General features: G+C 37.1%; 3 protein-coding genes across 5 annotated transcripts in view; 2 read left to right on the forward strand and 1 right to left on the reverse strand.

Moving 5' to 3' along the window:
* mub (poly(rC)-binding protein mub) overlaps positions 1 to 14,711 on the forward strand; it is a 176,260-nt gene that overhangs the window by 14,202 nt on the left and 147,347 nt on the right. The gene's annotated exons all lie outside the window — the stretch shown is intronic.
* On the forward strand, positions 6,479 to 9,868 carry LOC149692252 (uncharacterized). Its single transcript, XM_089867941.1, has 10 exons — positions 6,479 to 7,044; positions 7,111 to 7,257; positions 7,358 to 7,457; positions 7,538 to 7,742; positions 7,798 to 8,347; positions 8,413 to 8,599; positions 8,658 to 8,930; positions 9,004 to 9,175; positions 9,386 to 9,534; positions 9,587 to 9,868. The coding sequence occupies exons 1-10, from the start codon at positions 6,706 to 6,708 to the stop codon at positions 9,769 to 9,771; spliced, it is 2,307 nt and encodes a 768-aa protein (XP_089724067.1). The 5' UTR covers positions 6,479 to 6,705; the 3' UTR covers positions 9,772 to 9,868.
* On the reverse strand, positions 9,871 to 11,102 carry LOC149692253 (uncharacterized). The gene is made up of 3 exons (XM_089867942.1): positions 10,647 to 11,102; positions 10,347 to 10,580; positions 9,871 to 10,287 (listed from the first exon to the last, which is right to left on the reverse strand). The coding sequence occupies exons 1-3, from the start codon at positions 10,787 to 10,789 to the stop codon at positions 10,131 to 10,133; spliced, it is 534 nt and encodes a 177-aa protein (XP_089724068.1). The 5' UTR covers positions 10,790 to 11,102; the 3' UTR covers positions 9,871 to 10,130.

Genomic DNA, 14,711 nt, shown 5'->3' on the forward strand with positions numbered 1-14,711 from the left:
AGTATTTTTCTCTTTTTAGTTTTGTATTGTGTAGAACCCTTCATCGCCTCATTATCCAAATTTCGATCTCGGATTTTTTTTTTTTTCTTTCTTTCCATTCTCGCTAGCTACGTCTTAATCTTCTCGAGACCATACTGGCTTCTTAGCTTATTTCGCTAATGACTGTTGTAGTTAGAATCTTAATTGGACCCTCGCTACTTAAGGGGTTAGTGCGTATATACTATATAAAACTGTTTACGCGTTTAAAGATAACTTAAAATCCTATTTATTTCCATTAAATCTCTACGCGCGCTCTCTCTCTCTATCTTCTTTCAGTCGCATTGCTATCACTGGCTTGTCGCGTAATTAAGCCTTTGCCATTCGTTTAGTCCAAAGTTCATTAGCTGTAGTAAGGTAAAAATAGACGTTAATGAATTGTCGGAGTTGGGATTGCCTTACTTAAATTGAGAGTTATTTGAGTGCTAGGGGAGGATAAGACGGCAACCTGACCGACCCCAGTGTGTTTATGGTATGGTTTAGGTTAGGTAAGATTTGGCTCTGTTACTTTGTAGGTTAGGTTTAGATTGGGTTTAGGGTTGTTAGCGTTAGGCTTAGCTTTAGATTGGGTTTAGGGTTGTTAGCGTTAGGCTTAGCTTTAGATTGGGTTTAGGGTTGTTAGCGTTAGGCTTAGCTTTAGATTGGGTCTAGGGTTGTTAGCGTTAGGCTTAGCTTTAGATTGGGTTTAGGGTTGTTAGCGTTAGGCTTAGCTTTAGATTGGGTTTAGGGTTGTTAGGGTTAGGCTTAGGTTTAGATTGGGTTTAGGGTTGTTAGGGTTAGGCTTAGGTTTAGATTGGGTTTAGGGTTGTTAGGGTTAGGCTTAGCTTTAGATTGGGTTTAGGGTTGTTAGGGTTAGGCTTGGGTTTAGGGTTGTTAGGGTTGGGCTTGGGTTTAGGGTTGTTAGGGTTGGGCTTAGCTTTAGATTGGGTTTAGGGTTGTTAGGGTTGGGCTTAGCTTTAGATTGGGTTTAGGGTTAGGGTTAAGCTTGGGTTTAGGCTTAGGCTTAAGCTAGGCGTCAATGTAGGGATCAGGTTTTCGTTCTTCTAGCCGAGTACTTTATCTTATGGACTTTTGGTTTTCCGGAAAATTAGGAATGGGAGGGGGGGACGAAATCCGTTTTTCCGCCCTTTTGACCACCCCCTAGGACTAGTCGAAAACGTGCCCCTAAATAAGTAAGATTATTAAAAGAGCCTTTTCTCTCGAATGAAAATAAATTGAGGGAGCCACGTTCTCCGTCTCGAGACTACCGCTTCGAAGGAGCTAGGAGCAAAGAGGCGCGCGCCAGGAAGGATTTGCAGAAACTTCTCTCCTTCCCTAAAAATAATGGGCATGGGTGGGAAGGGATGGGACTTGGCTTTTATTTTTATTAGCTCCCAAAAGCTGCAAAGTCGAGCCGTTACCATAGCAACCGAGAGATGCGATTCGAGAAAAGAACGGCTTTCGGTTTGTCACGTTCCTCTTGAAATAACTAACGAAAACTGTTTCAACTAAAATCTTTAAACCTCTTTGGGACACGGAAGAGCGAGAAAGAGAGAGAAAGAAAAGATAGGATGTAAGAATTCTCTCCCGCTGTAGAAGAAGTTTAGGAAGGTGTTTAATTTGCCAAATTTATTTTAATGTTGGATGCAGGGGATTTTTAAATATTTTTCTTCTTTCCACTGTTTTTATTAAGAAATAACGAGACTCTGCCGCCTACCAAAATCACGTTTCCTTTTTTAGTCTTACCATAAATATCTTTTATCAACAATAAATCATGGTATAGATAATTTAATTTTGTTTAAATAATATTTCCACTGGAGATATTTTTCTAATTAACGGGAAGTAGTTTTACCACCTGGTTTACCGATTAAGGCCGACTCGGCCGGATGTTTTGGGGAGATGTTAGGCGAGGATGGTTCTTATTTAGGAATATGATAGCCACCTCGTTTGTCTCTGATTAAAGGCTGGTCTAGGGAGAGAGAAACTCTTTTCTCTCTTATCGAATGAGGCTGAGAAACCGTTTCCGGATCTATACCGAAGGCGCTAATTGGAAAAGCACGGAACCCAATCCTTAATGGAAAAGATCTAAAAAAGACGGCCGCCGTCGCCGCCGCTATCACCATGGATTGCTTACTATACTCACTCTATCCTTTCCTTAATGTCCTCTCCTTAAGGAATAGTGTACTTCATTTAGACTTTGCTCTTGGATAACTTACTGTTCTCCTCCCCCCTTTGGTCTTCCCGCCAATTTATGCCAGTTTCTCACTATCACTCCATTGGTAACAGAACAGACATGTCCGTAATAGAGAGGTTAACAATAGGATCTTTTCTCCTCGCTGCACATCGTAATTAACCAAATTTCACATAAATGTTACAAATAATAAAATGGAGGTGCGTGTACCTTATACCCTTCTTAAAATTCATAGCCCACCGAAAACCGTAAAAAATGTGCGAAACTAATTTAAGAGTGCTTTTTCACACTCAAAATGCCATTAAACGACTGGAACTAATTTTGATTGAGTTCGGACGACGTTGGACGAATATAAAAACGAATAACCCCCCCTTAACAACACGAACTGAGAGTTGAGAGAGAAAAAGAGAGAGAAAAGAGGAAGTAGCGAGCGAGCGAGTAACAAGCGTTAAAACTCTAGTTGAAGGCTCTTAAAATTAAAACACATTTTTATAGTTTGTTTCATCTATACCTCCTTCCTACGGAACCAAACTTGTACATAAATATAATGCTAGTCTGCGCTTTGCTTTTCGTTCGTTACTGGCGAATATAGCGCCTGGATGAACTTCTAGGGTTAATGGGTTTAGGTTAAAAATAAATTCGTTTGACGACGTGTTCCGGAGTTGCTTGTTTGGATCAGGGTCCACCTCTTTTATGGCATTTTCGTCTCTTACCTCGGCGGGGTGCTGCCCCGTATAGGACAGCAGCCTACTAAAGGTGCAAGGAAAGGTACCTGGAGGTCATTTCATTTGGAATGTACAGTACTTCATTTTCCAAGGTAGTAACGAAAGGCTTAGTGTAATTTCGTGATAAATATATTCTAAAGTCTATCTTTTGAAGTAAACGTCGTAACACTAGGATTCTTCTGCCTTTGGCGATTGCGCAGTAGGTATTTTAGGTCATGAGACTGCGCAGAGATGGCAATGGATCAACCCCCCTTGGGATGTCCCGATACTGAAGGTTGCCTAAACCTCTCCCTTATAGGTTGAACTTGTTCTGCCTGTTATCTCTGACGATGTATGGAGTTTTTTTCTTGGTTAATGTCTTACATCAGTTGAGGAACTTCGTAGGATACTTTTAGCTTTGTTAGTGAGTGGAATTGAGGATGGAATGAACTATTTAGGCGACACCGATTCATTCTCGTTGAGGTAGGGCCCCCGCACCCCGTCTTGTATTATCACCCAACGAAACAACCGTTAAAAGAAGCTAGGTTGGGTTGGTTGGGAGGCCGAAAACAAGAACTGTGGCCTGGCCTAGTTGTAGACTCTAAGCCCGTGAAGCTCACGGACCATTTGAACGCTTAATGGGCAAACTCCGGCCCTGAGCAGATTTATGAGAAGTTCCTTTCCCCTTTTCTTTCTTTCTTTCTCTCTCTCTCTCTTAGCCGCTAGCTCGCAGGACGGAATTCCTTTTCACCCGCTTCATCCCAAAACCCAAAACTTGGGTGTAGTACGTGATCTAACCTTATAGCGTTTGGTTTGAACCCATATAATAAGTAAACTATATGAAACGACACAGTAAGGTTAGTTTGAAAGAAAAAAATATTTAGGGAACGCGGGAAATTGAAATTTACAGCGTACTACTCGGACTCGCGCTTGGTTCGCAACGAGATTACCCTCGTGCTAAAGTAGTTCTTGCGGCTAATTTTCTTTAAAAATTAAAGAGCTTCCTAGCTTTATATCTTAGCGCACGTTAAAAGTTACTCGAGCAGAAGTTTTACGAGGCTTACCTGCCTACCTGCCTGTTCCCCCAAAGTTAATTTTCTTATTTTTATTGACTCGGAAGTTATTTGAAAGATTTATTTCCCCTTTGGAAGTTGTATCTTTTCTTTTTACCTCTCCGAGTGACGTATGTCACGGAGAGGTTCTAATTTCGACGTGTCTGTCTGTCTGTGTGTCTGTCTGTGTGTCTGTCTGTCTGTGTGTCTGTGTGTGTGTCTGTCTGTTGTTATTGACTTACACCCCAGGGGACCGCGTTCGCAGTTTTCAAATCGGAGCAAACGTTTTCCCAAATTCCGGACCGCATTTACAGTTCCCGGAAATTTGGAAAATTGTATTCCACTTACCATAGCTATTATCCATTACCTATCTAACACCACCATCCTCTGGTCAATTGTCCATCTCATATGGACACCAGTCTTTACCCACTGGCTTCTATAGTCCACCATCATTTTGGCTCATTTTCCATGCCACATGGACACCAGTCTTTACCCACTGGCTTCTATAGTCCACCATCATTTTGGCTCATTTTCCATGCCACATGGACACCAGTCTGTACACACTGGCTCCTACACACCACCATCTTCTGGTCTTTGTCCATCCCACATGGAACACCAGTCTGTAAACACTGGCTTCTAATCCCCACCATCTTCTAGTCTTTGTCCATCCCACATGGACACCAGTCTGCACACCTGGCTTCTACTCCATCAGCATCCTTAAGGTTAAGACATACGCGGCGATCGGCCAGGGTTACGAGAAACGTCCGGCCTCCCTAAGGTGGGGCTTCCACCAAAGGTTCACGCAATTGCGCTGTTCTTATCCATAGCTGCGATTCGAAACCCTTATATACTACCTATTTTAGTAAGGCGAAGCAACCGGCGTATGCTTCATTTCAAACGCCAATATTAGTCAAGTCTCTCAAGAATGTTTAATTGTTCTTTTTTAAAACGATGTAACGTTCAATAAGGCGAATAACTAACGAAGAAAATATTAAATATTAATTATATTTATTTTAATATTTAAGATAATCTTGTTTCTCAATTCAAAATTAATACGGAAAGAGTTAAAAAGCAGTCTATGTTATTGTCTGTGTGTGTCCGTCCGTTATTACACTAGTGCCGCAGTGCGCTGCGTTAGAAGTTCGTTTTGTTTTGATGTGTAAAGAAATCCTACAGAACCATAATATTCCCTTTATCCTTAATATAAAGTGAATATGATGAAATATTTTTCGTAATTATGATGCATTTAGTGCTTTTGTAGCTTTAAAGCTCTGTTTCATTTTGATATTCCAAAGATTTTTTTTAATATTATTATTTGAAATGGCTGTTTATATATTACTTAAACTATACTACATCTGTATATAGAATAATCCTTGGTTTAGTAATTTCATGAAGAAAGCTAAGATCTAGACTCCTGCGGGTATATCTAGTATTACTTGCAATAAGCTTAGTGAAATATAGAGTAAATAATTGAGGCCTGAGGTGAAGTAAACTTTGGGTTTTGATTTTCGTGTCTGAAATGAAGAGACATCAACGGTTCAGAGTGAGCCGAAAGTTAAATACACTCTTAAATAATCAGGTTAAGATTTTATAATAGAAGAAAAGATCATGGTGGCAATTAGATTAGTAGGGCTAAGCTACAGAGTTTTATTCTCTTTAAGGTGCGCATTGACTATCAGTGCGTCTAGCTACAATTTAGCTTTGGTATTATTTAACGTTAACACTTATGTTGGCAAACTAAGAATATTGTTGAGGTGAGACGAGACGATAGTGTTTACACTGCTAATCAGTTGCGAATGTAGCTATCAGAATATAGGGTAAACAGCTGAAGCGTAGACTTCATTTCCTGTTCTTTTTGCCATTAACTGATTTCCATGTGTCCAAGATTTATCCTTATTGGATGTAAAATGTCGTCTGCTTTACTGTATATTCGCTATGCTTGGAATACTGCTTCAATATTTCGTAAATTTTTACTTCAAAAAATAGAAATAATTCCATATCTCGGTAAATAACTTTGTAGTAGTAGACCTCTTGACTCGGAGAGGTAATATTTTGGTTTTCCCAACTTGTTTATATCCGTAATCAATTCCATAGCCAAACTTTCAAGTTTCTTTAGATGTAAACTTTTTACACGTACGCGAAATTCAATTTGAACTTTGAACCCTATATCTCCTTCCCTACTAAGAGCGTAAATAAATAAATTTATAAATTGAACGAATGACGTCACCAGTGACGATACAATGTTTCGGATTTTAAAATTAAAATTCTCCAAGGAATGATTCGATTAAGGCGCATCAGCATTAATTAAAAACGGAATTTAATTGACTAAAACTGTTGCGGGGGCGACGGTCCAAAAATCTAATGGCTTAATAGAGTTAATATTTTATCTTTTTTTCCTTTTTATTTCTCTTCTTCATTTTCCTTTTCCTTGTCATTTCCACCTTTTCGAATCGGGAGGAGGGACAGAGATCAGCTAGGAGACCTTTAATGGAATAAACAAGCGCCTACTCTTTAAAGCCTACCTGCACTATCCCCTTTCCCGGAGGGTACTTTCACGCAAAGCATCTAGCTCCGTCTCTTGTTTCCGTAAAGCCAACGGCGCATGCGCAAGCGAACAGGGCCCGTGACGTAGTTGGCGACAAACAAACGGGTTTCGGGCTTCGGCGCGACGTGGATAATAACGCGTAGATCATAGGAAGGTGTTAAGTTTCGCTAGCGGTTATTAATTTATTTTGTTTCCAAAATGGTCTATTGTTGTGCTTATTCGTGTAAATCTTCAAGCGCAAACCCCGGTAATAGTTTTTATCGTTTTCCTCTGGATAATAAGGATCTTTTAAAGCAGTGGCTAGCTAGAATTAAAAGGAAAAACTTCACGCCTACAAAGGCTTCGCGTGTATGTCATTTGCATTTTGAACTGGATTGTTTTGAACTAAGTGGAAGAAAAGAATTTTTGTCTTCAATTGGTTACAGTGGTAGTCGAAATTCAAAATTAAAACCCAATGCTGTACCAACAATATTCTCGTTCAATGAACCAAAGTTGGCACCTAAACGGGTGGCTGCGTTAAAGCGGCGTAGAAGAGAGGTAGGCCTATTTATGAAGTTCGAAATATGCGTTTTTGGTTTCTATTATATTTTATTTTACATCTAGGTTGTAAGTGACTTAATTAAAGTTAAATCAGGTTCAGGCACTTTTGATCAGGAAATAAATAACGAGGAAATGCAGGCTGACTCCAGCGAACCTGATAATGACGAAATAATTATGCCCTCAACTAGTGGCATACCTTCTTCAAATAAGGTATTATGGTGTAAAATGATGAGAGTTAATAATTTAGACATAAAAAATCATGATTAAGGTATAAGTGTAGATATTATATATTACATTTAAATACATACAGAAACAAGTAGAAGCCAAAACAAAACCGGCAAGTAGTCAAACCCCGAGAATAAATTATCGTTCAAAACTATCTCAGACAAAATTTGCTAGTAATACGAAAGGTAAATCTAAGCTGACAGAAGTAACTGTTTTTTTTTGGTTTAAGTTAAAAATATTCTGATAATGTCATTTACTTTTAAAGCTGTACAAACTGAAAGTATAACTGAGATTAAGAAAACTAGTAACGCTGAGACACAGTGCAACCTTTACACATCTAACGAGCCTATAGTGGGTTTACGAAAAGAAATCCTTTTTACTGGTGGTGATGATGATGACAACAGCAGCAATGAAGAGTTCCAAGATAACGAAAAAGAGGACCCATCTTATAATCCCATTGATATTTCAGGGTATTTTTTTTCTCTTAATTAAACGGAATAGAAGTAACAAATTAAAACTTTACAGATCTGAATCTGACGAAGATTTGCCCAGTCACGACATGAAAAATGAAAGAAAGTTTATAGTTTTTGAGAGCTGTCTGATGAGCCTTTTTGCAACCTGCTTAGTTTGTTCTAGTTCAGCAGTAGCTAAAATTAAACAGGTTTTGGGTACAATGGTTGCCATAGAAATTGAGTGTGTCAATCGACATGTGAGAACTTGGTTTAGCCAACCAACTCATGGAAAAATGCCACTTGGAAATTTAATCTCAGCGGCAGTAATCTTGTTTTCTGGTGGTCACTCAACAAACATCATAAGAATGTTCAACTTCCTCCAAATCCCATTTATTTCATCTCGGACCTATTTCAAAATCCAGAAATTTTACTTACATCCTACGATTATGCTTCGCTGGCAAAGAGAAGAAAAAGCTCTTCTTGGCTATTATAGAGCAAGGGCTGAAAGGTACACTTTTGGAGGGGATGGTCGTTGTGACAGTCCTGGCCATAGTGCTAAATATGGCTCCTATACCCTCATGGATTTAGAAACTGGAGAAATAGTAACATTCCAGCTAGTACAGGTACAATAACACATTTGGTTTTTAAATAATAATTTTTATCATATTGAATTGGCTTGATTACGTAGAGTAACGAAGTTACATCTTCCACCGCCATGGAGTTAGAGGGTTTAAAGCGTTGCATGAAGGTACTGGACAGTAACGAAGTTTACCTAAAGACCCTAATTACTGATCGTCACATCCAAGTCAGAAAATACTTGAGGGAATCTTATCCTGAAGTGGCTCATCAATTTGATGCTTGGCATATTTCTAAAGGTACGTTTTAGTTCAAACATGAGTATCATTCCATGGTATTTATTTAACCATTTTAAAGCCGTTGCCAAGAAATTTAACCAAGCTGCAAAGATCAATGATTGCCAAATAATTGAGAGATGGACTCAAAGTCTCACAAATCACCTTCATTGGTGCGCTTGTAGCAGTCCAGGAAGACCTCTAGAGAAAAAGGACAAATGGTTGAGCTTGCTTAACCACATATCAAATAAACACACGGACCATGATTTGGAATATTTCAAAAATTGCATTCACCCACCAATGAATCAAGAAACGCGAGTGAAAGGGATGAAAAAGAAAAAATGGATTAGAGAGGGTAAGCTTTACCCTTATCAAATTACGATGAACCGTCAATTTTATAAAATTAAGATGTAATAACTAAAATTTAGGTACAATGGCGCACATTCAAGTGTCCAAAATTGTAAAAAATACTAGGCTTTGCAATGATATCAAAATGATATCCAGCGATGGTCAAACGAGTAGCCTTGAAGGATACCATTCGCAATTGCTAACAATGGCTCCAAAAAATACACACTTCTTTTATGAAGGCATGCAGTCAAGGTAATGGACTTTATTTTAAACTCATGTATACAGGGTGTTTCTGAAAGGTCAATCAGAAATTAAAAGGGATGTTCTTTTGGGCAAAATGTCATAGAACATTTTTAATTTCTGATAGACCTTTCAGAAACACCCTGTATATCTCACGTCTAAATTAACAACAATCATTTGGTTTGAAATGGTACTACTTCTTTCCTTATATGGGTTTTTCAGGTTAGCTCTGGCGGCTTTGCACAACAATGAGAACAGTTTCAGATGTCAAAAAGAAAATGCCAATGGAGAACTGCGCTACAAAACCAAATTTCCCAAAGCGAAGAAAGGGCGCTGTATTGTATCTGCAGTCAAAGAAGAGGCCACATATGGTACAATATTTGTCCTTCAGTCAAAAAAAGTTCTAATTATAATTTTTAACAGATTACGTGGATCAACTAATTGAATTAGTTTTTGAAAGGAGAAGTGAATTTCCATCTTACGAAGAAGCAAGATTAAATCTAGAAATGCAACCAAATCTTGTGCCTCCTCCTTTGTCAAACACTTACACCACACCACCACCTAAAGCTGAATTAATTAGAAACCATGTTTCTAGATTCCAAAATTAAGGCTGATGACACTGAATTTTTTAATTTTTAAAATATTGTGTTATTTGAGTGCAGTTAATGCACTTTTCATATTACTAAATAAAAAATACTAAAACTATGTTTTAATTTCATTCATCAAATCATAAAACTTTTAGGAACTTTTATTGAGCAATAATTTGATTTAGTAGTATCACAAATTTAATTTTATGACTTAACAATGTAGTATCACAAATTTAGTTTTAAGACTTAACAATATTTTAGTTTATCTTGGAAGATCAGAAATAAGATTTAGTATTTTAGTTTTTAAATATCACAAATTTTAGCTTTTACTTTTGACTTAGAAAGTTAAGACTAACAATATTTTAAACTCAATTTTTGGTTTAAACATATACAAATCCTTTGTATATCAAGTTTGGGGCAGGAAATCTTTCCCTTATCTTATTAACAACACAAGCTGGTATAATTACCCTCTGGCGTTTACCCAAGTGTTGATAAACAAACCGGACGAATTGTCGGTATGCTGTGTAACGATGTCTCCTAAAACGTATTAATAGCTAATTAACCTGGTAGTTTAACAATAAAAACTAATATCGTACTCGGCAGTAATCATGTTCCTATCATTCACGCCAAATCTTCTCATGTCCGCTCTTACATACGCGTTGTAAGCCGTCTTTAAAACTTCTTCTTCAAGACAGTTCAAAGAAAAGCCCACATGTTGTGTTACACAGAGGTGCCCACCTTCATTGGATTTTCTTTTAACTGCTACTTGTTCACAGCAGCAGATACATTCTTCAGGGCTTCCCAGAACAACACAATTTTGACAGGTACACCTTCCAAATATACACTAATTAAGGCTGAGTTCATTCAAACTAAATTAAAATTGAAAATCCAATTACCATGTTCTGACATTCGTCATTCTATTTTCTATATCCATGGCACTCTCATCGGATTCTTCGCCCGAATCCCTATTTATAATTTCTTCATCACTGGATGAGTCAGTTTCCGGTTCAAATTGATAAGGCTCAACGTTATTAGCCATAACTATTAAGTTTTAAAACTTAAATGTGCCGTACATTCCCAAATTATAACAAGAGAACAGTGGGTTACAGCCTCGTCTGAATCGTCTCTATCAAAAAATCCGCCGTATTTGTCTCCGACTACGTCACGCGGCTAGGGGGTGGCTAGATACAAATTCCCGCGGTTTTCGTGCATTCTGTCGTCTGCTAAAATTCGATCTAATTTAAAATATTAATTAAAAATTGGCGGGTGTTTTCGGGAAGGGAATATTATTTTCGTGTATTTTAATGTTGTATCTATCATTAGGTAAAATTAAATTTTTGTGTGCAGGTAGACTTTAAAGAAACGAGGTTTTTTCTTTATTCATTCTCTCCTCTTCCAGCATCCCTCTCTCTCTCTTTAAGATGTGAAAAAGTATATATTTTCCTTTTGAGGGAAGAAGAAGAAGAAGACGTGGGAGGGAGCTGGGATAAGTCTTATCGTTTCTAAAAGAGTTTGCAATGTCGGAATCATTTATCTTCTCAACGACGATTTATCTTTTCTCGCGCCCGTTCTGCCCCCACCCCTTTTTTTACTCTCCAACCTTTTCCTCTAAAACTTCTTCCTCGGCATACCTTCTCCTTACTTTATTTCTTATTCTTTATCACCCCTTAATTTTTCCCCAAAGTTTTTTTTCTTCTCCTTTTTTTTTCTTATTTTTAAATTGTAGCAAATGTGGATGCTGCATGGTAGAGAGAGATGGAAAAGATCCATCTTATAAAGTTGCCTAAATTGTCCGTCGTTTTAACATTCATCAAATTTTTGGGATAAATTGCTCTCCATCTTCCGATTTAGGCCTTAGATAAGGTGTATATATACGAGAACTAGTCACTCTTCCTCTTTTTTAAGATTGATGGAGATGGTACCGGTAGATTTTAGACTGTGTGTGTGTGTGAGTAATAAACTACTAGTAAATAAAATATGGACGAGCTGGTTTTGAGTCTTGTTTGTCATCTTTTTATTTATTTATTTTTTCTTTAAAAGGATGCCGCTACGCTCTAGTGTGTATTTTTTTTTTATTTATTTAGAGCGAAAAATCTCTCGTAATTATCTCTGTCTTCGTTCCTTTCTCTCACCATTCGATAATAAAGCAAATTTAACTAAACAATTAGTTATTCGCCAGCACTCGTGGAAAGATTTTTTGATTCCCTACATCGAATTATGAACTTTTGATGATTTTTAAATTACTAGAGCTTCTGGTATATAACTTTTAAACCATTATGACCATGCATTAAATAGGATTAGCTAAGTGCACGGAATGAGCGGGGGGTCGAAGTTCATTGAAACAACTTGTTTCATTGGAAGAGATTTTCTTTAAATGAAGAGTGAATGCTCGAAGCGACGTTACGTAGATGGGATTAGTTCTGCAGTCGACCTCCTCTTCTCCCAGTTTTTCTTCTGAATCGTTCCTTCCCGCTACTGTATATGTCGTCCCTGGCATTTTTTTCTTCTCCAGCGTTTTCTTCTTCCCAAAACTGTCGGAGGAAGTAAAAGATCAAAAGGAAAGAGAATTTCGAAATTAGTCCCTAGGGGTTGTTTCTTCTTATTTAGTTTCACCTGTTACTTTGTAGAACTTGGTTTTTACCTTAGAAACATTAGTTTTCAAGTGAAGCGTCGTCGTAAGTGAAAAGGTTCAAGACTAAGTTTATACCTTTATTTTTATTTTTTTGGTGTCTAGTCCCAAGGTATCAAAATTTTAGTGAAATGCTTATTCCTTTTTTAGTTCAATCCTCAATCAGGAAACAATTAAGGTTTTCCAAAACTGTCTCACAATTTCCATATCGCTCTGCCCAACATTTTGTTTATTTTTATTATAAACTTAAGCTTTCTTTATTTAACGTATGACTAGCGAACAAATCCAGGTAATCTGTAAAAATGCAGCAAACATTTTTGTACTAGGCCTAGTAAGTTTCGCCAGAAGATGAAGGGGCATGGGGGATCATTTTCTCCTCAGTTAAACTTTTTTAAATCCGTTGTTTAACTTTGCTCGAAAGTACCTAAAAGAAAAGGTATTTTGCTCTTAAAATGAGTTAGATTTCCTCTTCTGTGTATAGAGACTGAGAACCTTTAATTAAGCGGATACCGGATAGGATATGTTCTAAAAGAAAAAAAGAAGCCTGGAGTTTTATGTAGACTGTAACTATAGCTAGCGATTCCCGGACGACGAAGTCTTACTTTTCCTAATTAAAAATCTCTTCGCGGATTAATCGCGGATAACAGTTTCCAAAACTTAATTAAAATTGGATAATTTTTTTATTTAATCCGTCCCATCTCTCAGTAGAAAATCAAAAATGTTTTCCGGTAGATTTTTCATTTCCGTATTGTTTTACTTTTGTGATGAATATTTTGCGTTTCCGTTTTAATACGCCAAAGGGATTAAAAGAGGGGGGAGACGTGAATCCAAAGACGACCGTTATACAGGGCTTCAAAGAAAGTTCACTGGTTTTATATTGGTTGTTGATGTGATGACGTAATAGCTTGGTACTGTACCAGAAAATCAACTTTTATTCAACCCCTCCCCCTTTTTGTTTACTTTTTACACGCTAAATTTGAAAAGTATCTCCTGTAGAATTTTTTTCTTATTTTTTTATATCATCTTGGTGGCCCCTTAACTTGTTTGTTTTTAGGAAGAGGGTATGTCCTGAACGTATAAATCTTTCAAACACGAATCCGCACTTTCACTAACTCTCTTTTTCTTTCGGGATGAATGGATGTTTACCGCGTATACTCTATTTATTTATTTATTTTGTTTTTTCGCTTCTCGCTCTTTCGGCAATTTATTTTTTTCCAACGGGTTTTTATGTTTGATACTGTATATTTTTATATTTGCTCAATGTACCGTGTATTTTGAAAACATTTCTATAAACTATCATTTATTGGGGATGCTATTTCCCTTTCCTTTGATAAGCGGATCACCTTAAAGATGCTTCATGAAACAGTCTTTGGATAATTCAGATGCCGTTATAGCGGGTTTATTTATTAATGTTTTTATTTATTCGTAATTCGAGTGAATATAAATTTTGTTTTTAATTAATTATATGAAAATAGTATTTTTAGCGCAGCAATGATGGCATAAATTAAGAGTATGAAAGGATTATAGTGTTTTTAAAAGGTCTTAAAGATGTTTTTGCGTAAAAGATCCATGCTCTAATTGCAAATAACTTATTAAATTGACTTATTAGCATCATTTAACTATTCTAAATTTTTAATTTTAATCGGAACTGCACGTTCTAAACAAGATTTAATATAAAATCGCGATCAAATAGTCAATATTTGATCAACGAAGTGTTGTGATTTGCCCTGTTGGCAATTTTGGTAGCGCCCAATCTGCTCAAAGACTAGAATTTGAAAAGAGACCAACTACGATAAGATAATTATAGCACCAAAGTATTAGGCAAATATACCCATCAACTAACCTACGTAATAAGAAAAAGGGGTATGCGATAGAGTTTTGTATGGCCCCGTATAAATCGGACCTTTTAGCGTGTCCTTAACATACTTCCGCTAAAACAGACACTTCCGGTTCTTTGTAACGGAAGGAAACCCAACTAGATTGATGAAGTACTAAGCTCGTCCGTCATACCTACCACGCCTCCTATACATACCTTATAGCCAAAAACTCCTATATACGAAATAATGCCCTGTGAACAATAACATATGTAGGCATACATTACCTGGATTATTGGATAGCGTATACAATGTTTATATTTATACTGCCTAGCAGCAATGCATTCTTTCCAAAAATTCTGGTATAGACTAATAATATCTTTTTATCGGATCCTCGAGGCGAAGTATTTCCAGGAACGAAAAGATTGAAGGATGATGTAAACTTCTAGCGCTTGTATTAATACGTTCCTTTATTGAACTTTTACCTACGTAAACAGCGGGTTTTATATTTTTTTCCT

This window comes from Phalangium opilio, unplaced genomic scaffold (assembly GCF_054372755.1).
Source record: "Phalangium opilio isolate 3A_F unplaced genomic scaffold, DU_Popi_V2 ptg000024l_1, whole genome shotgun sequence".
In the NCBI taxonomy this organism is placed as follows: domain Eukaryota; kingdom Metazoa; phylum Arthropoda; class Arachnida; order Opiliones; family Phalangiidae; genus Phalangium; species Phalangium opilio.